The sequence below is a fragment of the Psittacula echo genome, assembly GCF_963264785.1.
Source record: "Psittacula echo genome assembly, chromosome: 7".
Lineage (NCBI taxonomy): Eukaryota > Metazoa > Chordata > Aves > Psittaciformes > Psittacidae > Psittacula > Psittacula echo.
In genome coordinates, this window is record NC_137740.1 from 8,241,466 (window position 1) to 8,260,648 (window position 19,183).

The 19,183-nt window shown below is 40.7% G+C and overlaps 1 protein-coding gene across 2 annotated transcripts in view; it reads right to left on the reverse strand.

Moving 5' to 3' along the window:
- The window catches only part of ELAVL4 (ELAV like RNA binding protein 4), a gene marked incomplete at both ends in the record, with an annotated part of 61,631 nt that extends 43,240 nt beyond the window's left edge, over positions 1 to 18,391 (reverse strand). For both annotated transcript variants that reach the window (XM_080623356.1, XM_080623355.1), the window contains one exon: positions 18,275 to 18,391. In XM_080623356.1, coding sequence (XP_080479482.1) covers positions 18,275 to 18,391 — 117 coding nt within the window. The remainder of the gene's footprint in view (positions 1 to 18,274) is intronic.
- Positions 18,392 to 19,183: the final 792 nt, after the last annotated feature.

The following is a 19,183-nucleotide window of genomic DNA, read 5'->3' on the forward strand; positions in this document are numbered from 1 at the left end:
ACTTAAAATTAGCAACATCCCTCTGCTTTTGTGTATCTTCTCTGACCCAATTTAGACAGCTACTACTGGCCTCAAAATATACCAGTGCAAACGTCATGTGTGATGACATTCACATGCTACTGGGATAAAGAGGGATTTTGTTTTGGGTTTGGGGTTTTGTTTTTCATTTTTTGGCAACAACCTGCCAGACTCTCAATGCTGCATCACCATGTTCTATATAGAGGATAGCAGTATCTCTGAAGAAGAATAAGCTGCAGTTACTGCTGATAGACACTGATAATTTAGCCACCGATAATTTGAATATTCTATCTTTAGAACATTGAAAAAAAATACTGTCTGTGACAGAACTTAAAGACTGCGATTCTGTAAGTTAAAGGCAACCCATATTTCAATTTCTGGATGTATTTCATCAGACTGCTGCTTTTAAAAATGACTTCTTGGTGTACTACTTTTCTCACTCTGGTAATGTATCAGCAAAGTATGAGGTATTTTAGTTTGACAGATTTCACAAAGAAATGCTTTGTTGCTTGGGAAGACAGCATAAGCTTTGCCAGTTTCTGCAAAACACTGCTTACCAAAAGGCTTGGTATAACCTCTCCTACAAAATATCAGCGACAAATATCCATTATAGCAACTCCTACATTACAAATAATGTTTCAGAAATACTTCTGTTATATCCTCATTATTTTTTTACAATTAATTCAATTAATTCCAATTTATTCCTGCTGAAATATTAGCTTCAGCAATAATGCAAAGAATACCTGTATCTATAAACACAACTACTACAGTGCTTAAACAAGCTGGAGTAACTGACATTAATCTTCAGTTATTACAGTAAATATGTGACATCCATCTACCATTACAAAGCACAGTTAATGAATCATTTAGAAAACTACCCACAGAATAAAGACAGTCTTATCTCCCTATTGCATGCATAAGCAATAGCCAATGGCTCGATAAATGTAAATATTCATGCTTTATATCTGCAAAATTTGTTCTCAGGAATCTAAAAGAAGGTCTGCATGTTGAACTGAGAGACTGTCACATACGTACACTGAAAGGAGCTTGTATTCAGCAAATGAACACCCATTCTTGTTATCCTAATGACGTATACACCACTGCCCATATTCTACAATAAACAGAAATGAATTTGAAATGTATGGAAAAAAACCCAGTAATGATTAAGAATCATAAGAGTGTTATTTATAAGCACTGAAGTGTTTTTCAACATACCACAAGCAATCTTTTCCTAAAACTCAAAGTCTGAATAACATTATAAAAACTGGAGGGCTCATGCAGACATACCCATTTTGAGGGCTCAGAAGTTAAAAAAAGTTATCTATGAATGATGAACTGTTCACAGCACCTAAAATGCCAAGAAAAATGATCACGGTAAATTACACCTCATGAAGCATTCATGAGGTCTAATTTTATATTATTTCTAAGTGTTCATTAATGAACAAACTCGGAACATTCTCCCATAAAAAAGAACTTAGATAAATAATGCAAAGCTCTTACTTTATCTAAAAAAAGCTCTTTAATTAGCATTGCAAGTTGTTTGCTTTTACAAGAGAAAACAAATGGTGTCATGGCAGAGGTCCCACAGCCATCTCCTCAACAATGATGACAAAAGGAGAAACAAACAAAACCTCTCAAAGAAAATGAACGTAGATTCACAAAGGTTTTCCTTCTATAATGAGAAACGGCCTTTAATTCCCAGCTTATTGGCTCTTTTGAATGGAAGTCAGCACAGCACAAGCCTGTCCCACAAGAACTTCTCTTCAGGTGAAGTAAACCCCATTTGCAGGAGCTGTCTGACTCATCCATGCACCCGACCATCTGCTGATCTGTATGCACACAGCCATGCCAAAGCCAGAAGGTTGGTCCATAAGTTTGGAACCCACAAACAGATCCAACCAGGGGTCCCTCAGCCCTGGACCAGCCACTGCCTCTGCTCCACTTTCAGGTGCAGCCACTGCTCCTCACTTGGAGGGGGATTAAGCGTATCTCTACAGTTTTGCGGAATGAGGCACTGGATTATGAGATCTTCAGGACAGATCATGTTGTCTTCCCATAAGAGTGTTAAAAACATACTGATTTTAAGTATTCATTGGCTCAAAAATGCAACTCCAGCCAGAGGGAGAAGTAGGTGCGCCTGAACCTCAGACACGTTACATGGGATTCTTTCTAAAGGGACCTTAGGAGAGGCGAATGATGCTCAGTGTGCAGCTCCAGTATAGATTCCCTTCTCTGTAACACAACTGTCAGATTTCACTGTCAATTACATTTTTGTTAAAGCTTACGCACTGCATAACTAGACTTTGCTATTATTTACCTAATAAAAACATCATGAACATGAAATAAAGGAGGAAAATGAAACTTTTGAGTCAATCTGCCTGGAGGCAAATCCAATGTCCCAGGAACAAAATCATTATCTAACCTTCCATATTTTGACATGCTCCCCAGTCATATGCACTTGTACATACTCCATCTTTACCTTCCCTTGAGTAGAAGTCATGTTTAGTATTTTAAATACAGACACAGCTCAGAAAGCCAGAAGTCCCTGGGATATAGAGTCTTCTTACAAAATCCTGGTTTCAGACAGCACTGCACTCAGGTTGAAATGGAGTTCAAACACTGCCAACAAGTTCACGTTTATGGGTGCCACAATAACTGTACAGAGCACACAAGTCATTCAAACGGAGAAGACAACAAATGCATTCATTTTAAGAGGCAAGCTCCAGTTGAAATAAAGCAGGAAAATTATTTTCTTTAATAGCTGCATTTATCCAGATCTAGATCATTAGAGGCTTTTGCGTGAATATGCTGAAACAAAATATCTGTCCCCAATCTGCAGTGAAATGAATGCAAAGTTTATTGGCAATATTACTTGTTATCACAGCAGTGCCTGAAGGATATAACTGATACCAGCACCAAGTGTGCTAGATGCTGTACAAATGGGTAGTAAGGGCAGGGACTGCCACTGTACCAAACACAGTGACAAAAAATAGAAAGGCAAAACCTGTTATTTTTATTTCAAGTTTTGCAGAAGGGAAAAAATCAAACCAGAGGAAAGCATCTAGGCAAACTGCTGAAGTTACACAGTAAGCTGTGACAGCTCCATAACACAACACCATATCCTCAAACCTGGCCCGGAGATTAAGGTCACCACTCCTAACAACTTCTTCAAAAAGCAAAACAGCATAACGATGCACCAAATTGCATTTTCTTTTGAGAGAGAGTTTCAGATAAACGTGTCTCCTGTTTCCATGAAGTATGGACTCTGTAGTTTCACATTTGATTTCAAGGACAAAAGGCAATGAGTGGTGAAAAAAAATAGGAGACACCAAAATCAGTCACAACGCTTTCAACATCAATGACTACTAAAGTATCAGCAGAGGAAACCGCTCTCTGAACTACAAGTCAAATAACCACACACAAGATAGGAACAAAGGCATCATATCACACACTTCAAATGGTCTCTTACTCTTCCTGCAGGAACTCTGGTGATAAGAAATGGAAGGAGGAGAACTACAATTAGCAGACATAGAGCTCAGCACTCCCCAAAGCCCAGAGGGAACACACAGGGCTGGGGAGCAGATGCATGGACAAGCACTCCATGCACAGCAATTTCTGGGAAGCACAACAGAAGTGCTGCATTGCACATTTCCAAGGACAAAAACACTCTTCCAGAAGCAGAATATGGTTATAGCTCCATCATATGTATAACCTCAACTCACAGTATCTGGGATTCTTTTATGAACTTCTACTGGACTTCATTTTCAATCACTGTTTCCAGCTTCACCACCTCTTGTGAAGACTATGGAGAAACTATGCATGCCTGAAACCTCAGAGGTGTTTTGGCTATTCAGTGCTCTCCAAACATCTTATGGAAGTCTACAGCAAATGTGCTCAACAGCACTAATGAACCCGTAAGTGAGGAAAAACAGTATAATAAGTGATGGTCACAGAAGCGTCCTGCTATCCCTGTATAAGGGTTATCTTTTTCACTAAGACAAACTGACTTCTAGAAAGGCAGCATGCTGTCCTGTGCTTTACTCAGACTGGTTTCACCAGAATGTGCCTGCAATCATTTCTGGCACTAAACATAATTTACATGTGAAGATATGGGAGAACACAGCCTTGATTTCACAGCATTCAAACACCACTCAAACACAGCTTTGCAGAAAGTGATTGTCAAAAACACCTGGAAAGGAAAATGGATGCGGTTCTCACTTTATTGCATAGGTTACACAACTAGCTCTGGTTAAAATATCTTGGAACCTGTTCTGTCCCACATGCACGGATCATAACAAAGGCTGTTGGCAGGGAGGTGTCCTACTTCTGCACTGGGACATAGCCATCAATGGCTCCCACCTACCCGCATCCCCAGGGGTCACCGGCCACCTCTGCTCAAAGGTCTGTACTGTTTTTAAACTGGAACAAAGGCAACATGGTCAGGCTCTGCCTTTTGAAGGAACATCTATTTCCTCTTCAACTGCCCTTCTACTTCTGCCAAATTCATGCCATGCAACTCTATACCTACAATTTTACAAGGGCTTTACTTCATTTATTTCACTATTCTGGATTGCTCCTCATGGCTTTTCTTCTGGACCTACTATTTGTTCTTTCAAGATGTATATGAAGACTACAGCAGTATGGAAAAACCCAACCTCAGGAAGTTAAGATCTTTCTTCGATTGGTGCGCCAAGCCAAACTGTGATGGAAACATCCTCTTCCTTTATGGGCTGCATTTTATTAGGCAGATACCACAAAGGCAAGTGGTCTTTCAGAGACTGCCTTGTCCCTCTTGAAAAAAGAGGGACAGTGACCAAAAAAACCCATTTAAAATCTGTGCTAGCAGGGTGATAAAAAACCAGAACCACCACAGAAAACATTAAGTATATGTGGCAAACCCTGACAGACTGGAGAGGGTTTCTCAAAAGCCTGGATACTAGATAATAATAATACAAAAGCATGGCAGAGATCAACAGCTAAGATCCCCAGTCTAAAGGACATACAGCCTAAAAATACACCAAAATGAAAGCAAAGGAAATTGAGAAAGTCTTTTTATATTTTTGGTTACTTTCTGAATTTTATTTTTAGCTCAGAGTTTGTTTCCTAATCACTACCTACTTGTTTAGTTTACTGAGTACATTACTGAGCTATATATTACTAATCTGTAACTGAATTATATTACTGACTTGGGAATATATATATATTGCACTGCGTGCTGACGCACAGATTCCCACGGGTACGTACATGTTCATGTAAGAAGGAGACAGCTGCAAGTCTTCAGCTGCTGTAGACCTGTCACAATTCCACTTTGTTTTTCCCTTTAAGAAAATAATCTAGAATCATTTGCAACCCGAGAGTTTAGACAGTGAAAGCTGTGTTACAAGCCATACTGAAACCTAAAAACGTCTACTTACCAGAAGGCACAGCAAAGCAAGGACAGAGCAGAGCTCGCTGTGAAGCCTTGGAACACCCAACCCCCCGCTGCTGTTATTTCTACTGAAGTTCTAGAAACAAAAGCTATGATTTTCAGCAGCCCTTAAGCAATCTAAGATTCATTAATGTTCACTGCAATAGGATTTCAGCTCCTAAGCTGCAAGTTCTTCTGAAAATGTTGCCAATACATTTTTCATGCAAATACAGGCTTATATTAGGCAGGAATGGATGGTTTAGGAAAACACATGCCACAACCAAGATGTTTCAAGGCTCTGTCCTCAACAGGACCTTAATGAAGACACACTGGTAAATGCAATTAGGGAACACTAATCAACATGTGTACATCTCGACTGCTGGCAACCGCATCTCTATGGATACTGCTGCTTGCAGGGCTAAGCAAGACAGACCCCAAAATAGGACTTAGCTGAACACCGTAATTTATCTCCATCAATACAAACGTTAGCTTACTGCAAAGTAACAGTATATTTCTCTGAGAACTGAACTACTAATAAATACAAAATTACATCTCTTCTACAATTAACCTGTAACCCTACAGCCCCGTACCACACTAATATTGCTTATGGAAATATCTTAAAGGTCATAAACAGGTACTAGGAGAAAGAAGGTGACTTGAGAAATCTCTGGTGGAAAAATGATCAGAAATGACCTTCCAGTATGCAGAGGCAGCTGTTTACTCTGACTGTCTCACAGAAATATCTAAACAATGGCTTTTAAATGAGAGTAAGGTTTAATGTACTCTATGTGATAAATATCTCAGTAATACTTAAATTCAAATGATCTCACGCATAAAAGCATCTATGCTAAGCTCACAGAGCCATTACCATAGATCAATAATATATTATTCATCAATAAAGGACAAAATACCAAGTACATATGCATGCATCTGTCACAGGTCAGAACAACAGATCTTAATGGCTTATTCTGGACATAAACTCTCTTAATCTCTGTACTAAGGAAGGGAAACATGCCCCAGGCCAAATCAAACACCCTCCTTATTGCAATAATTAAGATGCCTCCTAAAACTGCCAGACAAAGTTGTATTCAAATTCACTGATTTCTTACTCAGAATAAAGAAACACACCCTCAACATCAATTAATTAAAACCCTTTCAAGAGTCCTCTTAAAAAAAAGTGAGCAGATCTCATGGATAACGCACTCCTGGTTAAAACACAATTGTTCTAATGCACCCAACAGGAGCCCTGTCCTCAGATATGGGCACTTGTGGGCATGGTGGGACCCAGGCCATCCCAGCTCAAAAGCCATACATTATGTTTTGATTGGGTGTCAACAGGCAACTATAAGAACAACAGCGTAATAAGACGTTACTAAGCAAGGAATGTCTTAGCAGCCTAAACACGTAAGAGCAGCTTCAGTACTAAAAAAAGCCCAAATAACCAAATTAATGTCCCTCCTATTGGCTACCTTTCCCTACAAGACAGCAGTCATACGTACTCTTCGCACTCAGAGCTGGATTCACTCCCTCTGTGTGTTTTACCTCAAAGGAGGAGAACTCAGTGACAAAAATGACATTGTCTCATTATTCAAACTAGTGTATCACCTAAGCTTCCCTGACCACTGAGGCATTCAGCCCAGGTCTCCTGGTCCAGCCTGGTGTCAAAACACTGGAGGAGAACACGGCTTTTGCCGTGGCCACAATGGCTATGTATGGCTGCAAGGCTTCTTGATGATCACACAAGTAATGCTCACTTATGCATATAGCAAAGATTAACGATGGAAATTAAACTCCATTTCTACCCCAGTGAGCATCTACATTTGTGAACACTTCTTTCAGTACCTGGGTAATGACAAGCACAGACAATAAAAGAAGGCTTCTAAAAATATACTACTCTTTTTCCCTGGATTAGTGTGTCTACAGTTAAATATAAACTGTGCTCTATAAATTATCAAACACAATGTCAAATTCTGAAGTGCTCTCCGGAATCTCTCACAGAGCACACGGAATACAGAATGATAATTTTGTCCTGGCCCAGTTATTCTGAAGAACAATATGCTACTGTGCTAGATCATGGAGTTAGCTCCCATCGACGGCCACATTAAAAATGGCCACAGCCACCACCCGTAGATGCGCAGTGATTTTTTCAGGACCCTCCGCATCAAGCAATGAGACTAATTCCCTGAACAGCTGCTCTCACAGGAAGGGAATCTACAGCAACACTGCCACAGTATAGCTGGCACACACGTATTAGGAAGAATTTCCAGCATTCACGCTTTCTGCTAAAAATCAACTTCCCCCTACTCATCTACTGCCAGTAACTTCATTTGGAACAACGATATACAGGGAACGGTATTAGACCTATTTTTATTTAAGGAACATTTGTTTACATGCATTATTACTTCTTATGGTGTCGTGACAGTGCCTTCTGCTCTACAGGAATAAACAGGACTGACTCTTTGCCCACAAGTTCTTCGGCACACAGTACAGCAAAAAGTCACTGACCACCATTTGAAGATCAAGGATGACCAGAAGAAGATGGATATGAGTCCAGCAATTAACAGTCACATTTGTAAACCCTTCAATCCAGCAAAAGAAAACAAATACCCCAAATACCTCTTATCCCAAATGCAAATGCATTAATACTTCACCACAGTATAGTGACTTGAACATGGGTTATTTCATGCCATTTAGTCATGAATTTTGTATTATCTAACATTAAACTGCTGACTGCTATGGGAGTCTACATGCCAGCTTAGGAGGACTGAGAACAGGCATGGCCACCTTCTCCCCAGATTACCATTCAGCTCTGTATAAAGGTTTGTTAGTACTTTGCCTGTGTAATTTACTACAACCCTCTCAAACCAGAACTACTATAAACAGGTTGACTTCCACACACCTTAAATACATCACAGACATCCAGACTTAAATTAAACCACATATTAAACAAAAACTATCCCCATCACAAAATCTTCTAAGGACGTTTAGTCTAGCAATAATAATTCTCTAAGTCACAAATACCAGTTTTGCTTTTAATAGCAGTAGAGAAATGTGGACTTTTGGCAACTATCCTGACATACAGCAGGAGAGACAAGGGGATGAAATTGGTTCCTGGAATTTTTTGTCCTTGCTGGGCAATTAGACATAATGTTACAAGAAAAGTTAGATCTACCTTCAATTATAAACTGTGAGCATTGCTGTCTTGGCTAGTTTTCCAGTATGCGATAACGAGATATCCATAATGGAAGGAAAAATATGAAGGACAAGCTTCCTTCACCCCTAATGTCCTTACAAAAGCTCTTCAACTGCACCCAACCTGGGAGTAAACAGGTTGCAAGGCTCAAAACACAACTGGCTACCCAAAATAAGCGCATTTACAGGGCCACACATAGGGCCCAAGCGCAGTGATGTTACCTGCTCCAGCAGCAATCTTTCTGGTCTCTACATGGATGGTCAGATGAGATATTCCCACTAAGCATCCCTCAGGAAGGGAAAACCAGAGGAAGCTGTTTGGTTTTCCTCCCACAATTTGGTGAGCGCACCCAGGTACGCAGCGGAGTGGCTAGATCTTAAGGACCTGCACTACTGGAAAGGCTCCAGTGGCATTGCTGCCCTCTGCCAACACTGAAAATCACTTACATGGCCAGAGACGCATTACGTGTAGAACCTTCTCGAAGCACTGCGAATGACAGAGCCACCTCCCATAGTCATTTGTGTCTGTTTTGAAACAAACATACATTATCATATTGCCTTTACCTCCAAGAGTTCTCCAAAGCCATCACACACACCACCACCCCAATTCTGAAATATACAGGCGCACAGCTCTAGGCTGGGAAAGACACTGACTGCACTAACCGTAATGGATAAGAGCTTCTGAAGCCACTAAAAATATGAAGTTTAAATATTTGAAGAAGAAATGAAATCTAGTTGGGTTTTTAGTTCCAGAATTCAAGGGCAAATAATTTCCCATCACAACAGCATCGCTGACGCAATTGCGTGTGCCTTAGCAACAAAGGCGTACTACAGAATTTTATATACATCATGACTTTAAATACTGTCAAAGGCAGGCTTGTATTTTATGGTGCAACTAAACCATTTCCAGAGAGGACACACAGAGGTTTAGCTATTTTTTAATTATTTCTTTTACTTAATATTCTGTCTTTTCATCCTATTTAATTAACGATTTCTAACTGGTTTGCAGCACTTCCTGACTGTTACAGATTCTCTTCACTGAGGTAAGAGTCCTCACATAAGACAGTCAAGGGTAGAACAATAGCTAAGACAGACTCTCAGCTTCCTCCCTACTTTTTGGGGCTTTAGAGCAGAGACAATGAATTAGGAGCTCTAAGATGGTTAAGCAAAAAAGATTACAGTGACCGAAAATACAGATCAACCCAACAAGGGCTTTAATTCTTGATGAATTTGTGCAAGCAATGTAAATGCCACAAATAAGACAATGTTACGTAGTCGCAAGAATTAATTGTGTTCTCCATATAATCTCATCTGAAAGCATTTCATTCCTAACACTGATGTTCCAATGTTACTGCAAACTCTGTCTGAATACTTAAATAAGTAAACAACAAACAAAAGGTCTCATCTTCAGTGCCCCCAAGCTATCATCCAAAACTGGTTATAATTAAAGGTGTGAACAACAGAGTAACAAACCTGCAAAGTCAAGGTTCTGAGAAATTAATGGGCATCACACCACTGCACCAGTTCAAATTTATCACTCATTATCTCCCCAACTAGCACAGCGCTGTTTCACATATTAGTGCCTCCTTCTCTTTCCTCCAAGCCTTTCCTGCCTTTTCTAGATGGCTAATTTTAAACAATTACTGCCTCTGACACATCGAGACCTCTTCTCCCTCCTTTCTTCTTCTTGCTGTAAAGCTACTGACCTACAAAAGCCCCCTGCACCTAAAATACTCCAGCATTTTAGAAAGCAAAGATTCATCGTTTGAGGGGAAACAGCGAGCAAGCGAAGTGTTTTTCAATCTCCGTTTCTACAACATCTTCACTTTACATTATCTCAAATGGTTAAACATACTCAAACGCAAAGGCTAAGGCAAGGTATAGGTCCCCATTAAACACTACTTTCGTTAGGGTTAAATATATTGTGCTTGTTGAGTTGAAACGTTAGACCCCTCTTAGCAAAATTCTTTACCAAAATGCAAAATGTGCCTTGCTCTTAAAGTTACTTGGGAGTCCCACACTGCTGGTAACTGGACATTTACACAAACAACTGGAGAGCACTACATTCCGCAAACACCCTTTCCCTTCTCATACAAATCCCAGCATCTTCCTTAAGGTCCATTCAAATGAGAAGGGAAGATACACACGCATGAACACACACAAAAATACATGCATATGCATCTCTTCATCCATCCTACTATGGAAAGGAGAAGAGAAAGAACAAGAGAAGAAGAGGAGTGCAATGGAGGAGGGGTGACTTCCATCACAGATTAGCATATTTTGCTATATCTGGCCTATCCTTTTCAGGGGTACCATGTTTTTTTAACATCACCTCACTTGCAAGAAGACTGTTTGCGCCCACTTCTCCCCCAAAACCCCAATGACATTGAAAAAATACTGCATTGCAGTATTTGCCAGTGCACTGGAGTGTATCCAGTTAGCTGTCCCACAGACAAACAAATGTACATTTTAATGTGTCCAGGCATGTAAATGAGTTGTCTAGTGGACACAGACTGCCAAAACAGACAAGTGGATTTGTCAAGTTATCTACACCTCTCTCCCTCTCGCTATCATATTCTCTGCCACTGCCCATTTCTTGCCTGGAGTGTTTGCTGAAATTGTTTTGGAAGTGCAAGTTCCCAAAGAAAACATCAAATTCCCCTGCCAGAATACAGGACCCAATCGCACTTTACCTCTTTGGAAAAACCTCGGGGTGTGGAGTGGCTCTAGGTTATGTACCAACAGCATAACAATTACACAGAAAATAACCTGTGTTTTATCAGCACACTCCCAGCATACCAAATAGGAAGGCTGAGGAAAAAAATTCACTGTAACCTAGAAGATACTATTTCTAAAAAAATTAATACATTAAATACATGTAAGATTAACGCAACCGGATTTTCTTTCAATAGAGTCACAATATTTAACAGGACCAAATAAAGATGATGAAGACTATTCCAAACCCATTCAAATTGGATTTTTAAGTATAGCCCTTCCAGCTCATTGTAACCATCCTTTGTCACAACAGCTAGAGCTCACTTTGAGAGAGCTCAAAAAGGTAAAATTAATAAAGAGGAAGAAAGCAAAGGAGGCAACCAAGCCATCAACAGTAGAGAAACATCCCTGTATCTAACATGGGAACTCGATCACTGGAGTACATAGGGATAAGATTTTAAACTGACGACTGGTATTCACGTTGCATCAATATCCAATTGTAAAATTTCATCCTTTCTGACTAGTAGCTCACCAAGACAATTTAAAAGGAAAGAAGAAATGTCATGTCTAAAGACAACTACCTTTTCTCTACCTTTCTGTCTGTAGAGAAAGAGGTTTCACATTTTAAGCTTTTAGTATTCGTCCCAATCTTAATTCAATTTCACTAACTTAATAGCTGGGTTTCTATACGAGGATTTACAATGCGATCTTTTACATGCCAAATGAAAATGTCCCTATGTACATGCAGGCTGTATTCATTAATATAATCTTAAAACAAAGAAAAGAGGAAGATGGGGGCAGGAACACGTGCACCATAAAACAAGGATGACATTCTTTTTAAATCCTCGTAGAAACACCAAATTGCACAGAAAATGAAAATGTAACTACTAGCTGATGACTCTTAAAGCAAACAATGCAGCTGTGTATAATAAAAGGCACCCTTATTTATTGTCATGACTAAGTTAACGGGTTTAGAACACAGCACCTCTGTTTTGGACAGAAGAAAAATTATTTTACTCTCACGTACAACTACAGTGCATGTCGGAATGCATCTCTGCACATGCACAGCCTGTAAAACGCACAATTTTACACACGCACACACCCTCAAGATTTCTTCCCCTCTCTACATTGTAAAGCAGTGCAGTTTTCAGAGGGCCATTCAATTACTTCTTCACAGAAAGGACTGCAGCAGAAGCAATACTTAAAACAAAGCAAATTAAAAGGGGGGGATTTAATTTCTTTTAATTCCTCTTTCAACCAAGCACTGCCATTCCTGCCGGAATTTGCATTCAGCGTAACCCTGCACCAGAAGAAGGAAGGAAGTAAAAAATGTTTGAAAATCTGAAGACAGAGAGAAAGGCGTGTTCTATATTCTCGCTTTGCTTCTCTTGTGCCTCCTGATGTGTGATAGATGAGCATTTTCTGGGCAACCACATTTTTTATATCTTTTACGCTACCGTCTATCACTCACTAGTCTACTACGCTTTTTTAACACTTCTAGCACCAACAGCTATTTCCCATTATTGTTTGCCACTACAATACATCACAATTAGGCAAAACATTCAGTCACAGTTTAAAAAGTAAAGTTGCCACAAGGAGCCTGACATTGCAAGTAGGTATTTCTCCAGCAGATCTATATAATAGACTGTGGCTAAAGGTGGGGCTGGAGACTCAGAGAGGAATAATCTCATTATTTCTGTAAATTCCGCTCAGCACCTAAACCTTCGGATATGGTGAACTCCCCTGAACTGATTATTCTGCCATATAACCATCTGATTTTGCAAAAATACCAATATCACTTAACACAAAATCACTGCTTAGGGTAAATTCATTCTACCTACTGTTCTCATAGGGACATTTGCTGGAAAATTCTAAGAAATGATTTGCAGAAGCTATCAGCTGTGGGAGTTCACTATTATACCTCTGTCAACTTCATTCAACAGAATTTACATTTATTTTATTTTTTTATATATACTGCCTCAAAGGATTCCTTCCAATTTTTTTTTCCTTGCACACACAATTTCACAGCAGGGAGGGGGGAAAAGGGGAAAAAAAAAAAAGGGGGAGATAACCCTCTTTTGCAGAGGAGAAAGAACAGATGCTTAAAACCAGATTTCTAGAAATCACTGCAAGCCTGAGCCAGAAATGTAATTAACACCTATTTATAAAGAATAATTAAAGTTGTGACTGCCACAAAGAACAGCAGAGATAATCGAGGTAGCCCCTGCTTTTCTTTTTGGGAATTTTTTTTTTTCTTTTTCTTTTTTTTTTTTTTTTTTACACTGTTTGCAGTATTCCCACATGATTGCCACCTGCTCCCCCACTCAGCTTCCCCTATGCTCGTTTCCCCGGCAACCTTTCATTGGCTTTTCCTCCCAGCTATCGCTTTCAGTTCGGCTGCTCAGTCTAATCTTATTTGTTTTACACCCATCAAAACAAGCAGCTAGACAAAGACAATCCTGTAAGAATGGGAAAAGACCGTCGCTTTGTTCCCCCCCAGCCCCCCCACTCCCTTCCCCGTTATAATAAATATCCGCGGCAAAAGTCTGAAAAACATTAAAATTAAAGGGGAAAACGGGGGGACACCCCATGCCCCTCAAGCATCACCCCACAGTGCTGGCAGGAGGGACGGGTCCCAGCCCCCCTCCTTGCCGGGTCCCCCATCCCCGAGTCCCCGACACTTGGTTCTGATCATGCCATTTTGCACAATCTGTAAGGAAAGCACAAAAGAAGGGACGAGGCGAGCGCGTCCGGGCTCCTCCACCAGGAGAATATAGGCTAAAAATAGAAATACTATTTTTCACATAAATGGCTTTGACTTCTCCTGGCATTTAAAACAGAACAACACGGCTCCCACCCCCCCAGCCCCCACACCCCAACACAAAAAAACCCACCCCACACACCCTTCCATCCATCCATCCATCCATCCACCCATCCATCCTCTACAGCACCGGCTCCATGGGAAACGCAATACCTGGATGTGAGAGGCGATTATTAGGTTTGTATTTAAGGCTGGTGTAATACAAACGGAGATTAAAAGGCATCACCGGCTGCCTGATCCGCCAGGCACATGCGGTACAATGACACCGCGACTGTCAGCAGAGACCATCCTCGCTCCACTGAAATGCAGCGTTCAATGGGAACGCGGCGGAGTGCCATCGTCGTTAGATACGTTAAATAGATATATAGATATATACACACACACACACAAGCAGGCATATCCCCCTATAAGAAAAAATAATACCCCCCAAATGAGGCTCTCTAATTTTATTTTATGACTCACGATCCACCGCCCCGAACAAAAGAAATCCGCGAGGCACACGAGAAGCGAGACAAAACCCCCACGAGCAGGCTCTCCCCGTTCACTTACCATTTTCAAGCCATTCCACTCCATCTGTGATCACAAAGATGGACCCTTACAGCCCCTCACAGAGTCGAAAGCAAAAAGAGCGTTATGTAAAAGCTGACATTCCTTCTTACAGCGCTGCTGCCCAACGATGCAACAAAATCGACATATACTAGGCACTGCAACACATACAAGCCTCCTCCTCTTTTTATGAGGTCACGACAGGAAACTCTTTGAAATACAATATGCAGCATTTACTGAAGCTCATATAAATCACCCTCTTTTAAAATTACCATACCTATTGCGCAGTCCACCAAAAGAAAATTACCAATCTCGAGGCTTTTTTTTCCACCCCCCCCCCTTTTCCATCCACCATCCCCCCATTCTTCCCCCCCCCCCCCCCAAGGATTTTGCTCAGCATTTGTATCTCCAAAATGTCAATGTGGAAATTAACTCCCTACCCCCCCCTCCACTGCTTAAAAAAAAGCCTCTTCTTCCTTTTGCATTTCGGTTAGCCACATACCAGCCTTGCATTAGAAATGAGCTCTTTTCTCTTTATTCTGAGAGAAATCGCGATTACCTTAAAACGACAAAGTACATCCTTTATTAAAGGATACGCACACATTAAATATGAAAGAGAGGGAGAGGGAGAGAGAAAGGGAGAAAGGGGGGGAGAAAGGGAGAGATCATGTACAAGCACATCAGTAGCAGAAAAACTAAATGCATGTGAAAACACAGACTGAGAATGATGCAGATTCGGGGAAAATCTGGATATGTTAGCTTCTAGATCTACCTCTATATAAACCCGCTACGATCCCATCTTTAAATCTACTAATACCTACCATAACCATTCTTAATGGCAAATATTGGGTCTTGAAAGGCTTCAACTCTTCTACAGATTTGCTAAGGTTTTCGGGGAATTATTTTTTATTATTATATTTTTTTCTTTAAAAAAAATCCACAAAGCACAGTGCTAGACGTTTGTGCAGCGAGAATAATAATAATAGTAATAAATAATAATAATAATAAATAATAATAATAAGCACAAATCTGCTGTTTTGTGGTCTTTTGTTGGCTGTTCCTCCCCGCAGGTACCGCGGTCCCCGAGCGGCGGCCCCCGGCGGCGGCAGCGGGCGGAGCGGCGCGGGCCCTGCTGGAACTGGCTGCCGGCGTCCCCCCGTTACAGCCATTTATGGGACCATCTGTCAGCGGCGGGCGGGCGCTGATTGGCCGCCGCCGCGCGGGGAGGGCGTTGCGACATCAGGTGCTATTGAAATTAGCCGCGGCCAGATTGACAGTGTTAATGATGGGGTGACCTCTGCAACAACAGAGACCAGATTTCTGAACTGCTGCTTGTGTCTAGTAATTAAGGCCCGGCTGAAGAAACAACACGCATCCCTCTATTTTTCCTTATATTTTATTATTATTTTTATTATTATTATTATTATTTTGCATTTATTTATTTATTTTCCCCCACCCCACCGGAGCCCTTGGCCGTGGCAACGTCGTACCTCGGCCATGCTTCAGTGCCTACATCTTCTTACCTCCTGCCCGCCCGTCTCCCAGGTCCGGCGTATTTTAACCACCTTATCTTTTTCGACAGTTGCTTTCCGGAGAAATGCATATTTAATGATCTGCCTCTAGGCTTAAAGGCACAACAAAAGCACTCCCGACGTGCGTTTAAAGCTGCATTTATTTTCAGGTACTATTGATTTTAATAATAAACCATCTCTCCCCTTCCTTCTGCCCGGTGAGGTTTTAAAAATACATATTTTTACAAGTGGATTTGATAGCGCTGCCACTTGACGCTGTCTAAGGCACAGCAGACACCTATTTATCAGAGCTCCCCCTGAACAACAGTAGTATTTCAGAATCACTTCACCACCTCGCTTCGTTTTTCTTCAGCTCTACAGGAAATAAAACACTGGCAAACTTTGGGTGTTTAAAAGCATTTCCCCCCCCCCCCCCATCATCAGCCTTAGAGAGGAACGTGCTTAATTTAACAATGCACACTCATTAATCCTCCGCTCACCGCCACTGACAAACTAACAAAACTTCACTTCCAAACAGCAATATTTTACCCTCTCCTGGCCACGGCAAGTTTAATGCCAATTCTCACAAGTCAGGAAGCATTCATGCCCTTCTCTTACTTGGGAGTTATTTTCCTGAAGCACGTTTTGGCCAAAGTAACAAGGCATGGCACCCTGCAACTGCAACTACCCCTGAATTTACGTTCACCTCAACTAAAGCGAGCGAGTATTCTCAGTTAATGTATGTAAGAATCAGTTAATTTTACCATCCATGCATTCATTTCATCAGCCAAATATCATTTGTTAAAACTCAGTATCATTGCAAGCGTTTTTAAACAGAATAGCTGTAAACGGAGAGAGCTGGGATGGGCCATGTTATAAGCTCACTTAGTTCTTTCCCGTAGAAAGAAAACCTGGCTACAAACCACCAAAACCATTTGCAAAAATATGTGATCAGATAATCTTTGTTCTAGAAGTTTAATGTATTTTTTAAAGCATAAATATGCCCTCAAACTGCTCAGCTCTGAACTGACATTCTGCACATTTTAAATGTCTTTAAAACCGTAGGCACACTCAAACACACAGAAAGACTAAACACACCCAATAAAACATATGAAATATAGTCAGCTTATAAAAATCCAGCTACAAACAGACCAAGCAAGGAGAAAAATGGCATTTAAAAGACATCAGACAATCTATCTGTGGAACAAGCACTGAATTCACTTAAAATATGAACAATGTAAAAGGCTGCAGAGAGGATTTCTCCATGCATCTTTTGGAGCATATTTGTAGCTTGGTAAAAAAAATAGTAAAGATTAAACTAGCTCGTAAGATAAGGTTTCCTAACTCAAATTTAAGTGTCCTGTTAGACTGAACACACAGACATCAAAATGCTACAGAGCTAGTGTATTACCATACATTCTTGTGCAAATATACACCGAATATTAAAGTTAGATTTGTAATGCAAATTTTTACTCCAGGTCTCTTCAGGGGTTAAGAACACCGAAAAAGGCATCCAGAAATTATTTTTAAGTCTTTTCAACTTCAGCCGACTTTGTTACTCTAAATTCGTTATGCACATCAAAAGATTCAGCCATTTTTCTGAAACAATAATTGCACGCTGCTCCTCTAAAACACCAGCTATCTTATCCGCCTAGAAACCCAGGTACTCTGCACACTGACCACTTTCCCCAAAAGCACCCCACACACACTCAGTCTTTCTGGGGAACACTGAAACAAATGCTCAAACATCCTCAGAGGCCTCCCTCTGCAAAGACAAAGGCAGAATCCTATTGTTGAAAAAGTCAACCTTATTCTCGTGTTTCCAATAGTACCATTTATCTTTCAGGGTAAGGGACTGACCACCACACCACGGTCGTGACATTTGTAAAGCATCACATTCTCTATACAGCCTCTCCAGCATCAGCCAGCAAAGCCCCTGAGCAAAGCATATTTTTAATGCAATCTTCCATCCCCACAAAAAGAAACTTGTCTTAAACAGCTAATCCAATATCAAAATGAAATCACAGGGTTGTTTCCCAGCCCCCCCCACCCCCCTCTCCTTACCATAAATGAGCAGTTTCTTGACTCATTAATGACAGTTTCCCTTAAAAGAAGTGATCTCATATCACTGAGCCCCTCTCCACCACGCATACATCCCAAAGGTTGCGGGTATCTTAGCATCAGTAGCCGCTAGCAAGCTCTCTCATACAGAGCCCAGATGGACTATACCAGAAGCCAATTCAGCGTTAATAACTACCTACTCTGTGCAGTTTAGAAGCCTTACGTGGCATAATGTCCTAGGCAACAGCAGCCGATTGAAACCGCAAATAAAAGACAACCCAATTCTCCAAAAGCATCAAAAGGAAAAAAATAATAAATTGAAGACTGATTTTTTTCCCCCCAAATCTCTTACTTTCATAAGATTAAACTGAATCCTTCAAACAAACATATGAAAAAGGAGAAAAATAAAAACAGATGCTGCCCAGAAAAAAGTGACAAAATATTACCTCATTATTTAACAAAGCAGCATTAAGCGTCCTGCTGATTTCAAACATCTTGCCACAGATTTTGGTTAAGAGAAACAGGAAGAATCCTTTGCAAGCCCTCTGTCTGCAAAGGGTTCTTCAATTTTCTTGCGCACAACAGAATAGTCAATATGTTATTTCCCTAGAGTTCGCACATTAAAACATCTAGTCAGTGAGCTGAATTTTCCCCTTATCACACTGTAGACTCCTGTTATATGTACTGCTCTCTTTGCAAGATTAGCCTGCCCCAAACATGGCTGTTGTTTAAACTATTCTTTAAAGTAACAGTTCACTCCATAACCACCAGGTGGGCAGTGTACACAGATTCAAGTAACCATCTTAAAAGATTTTTCTTGGAATAGCTGCTGGTTGTGATATACAGTATAAATCTCCCCCCATCACTTACCAAGCAGGAGGGGGGGAAAAATAAAGATATGGATTTCTGCAC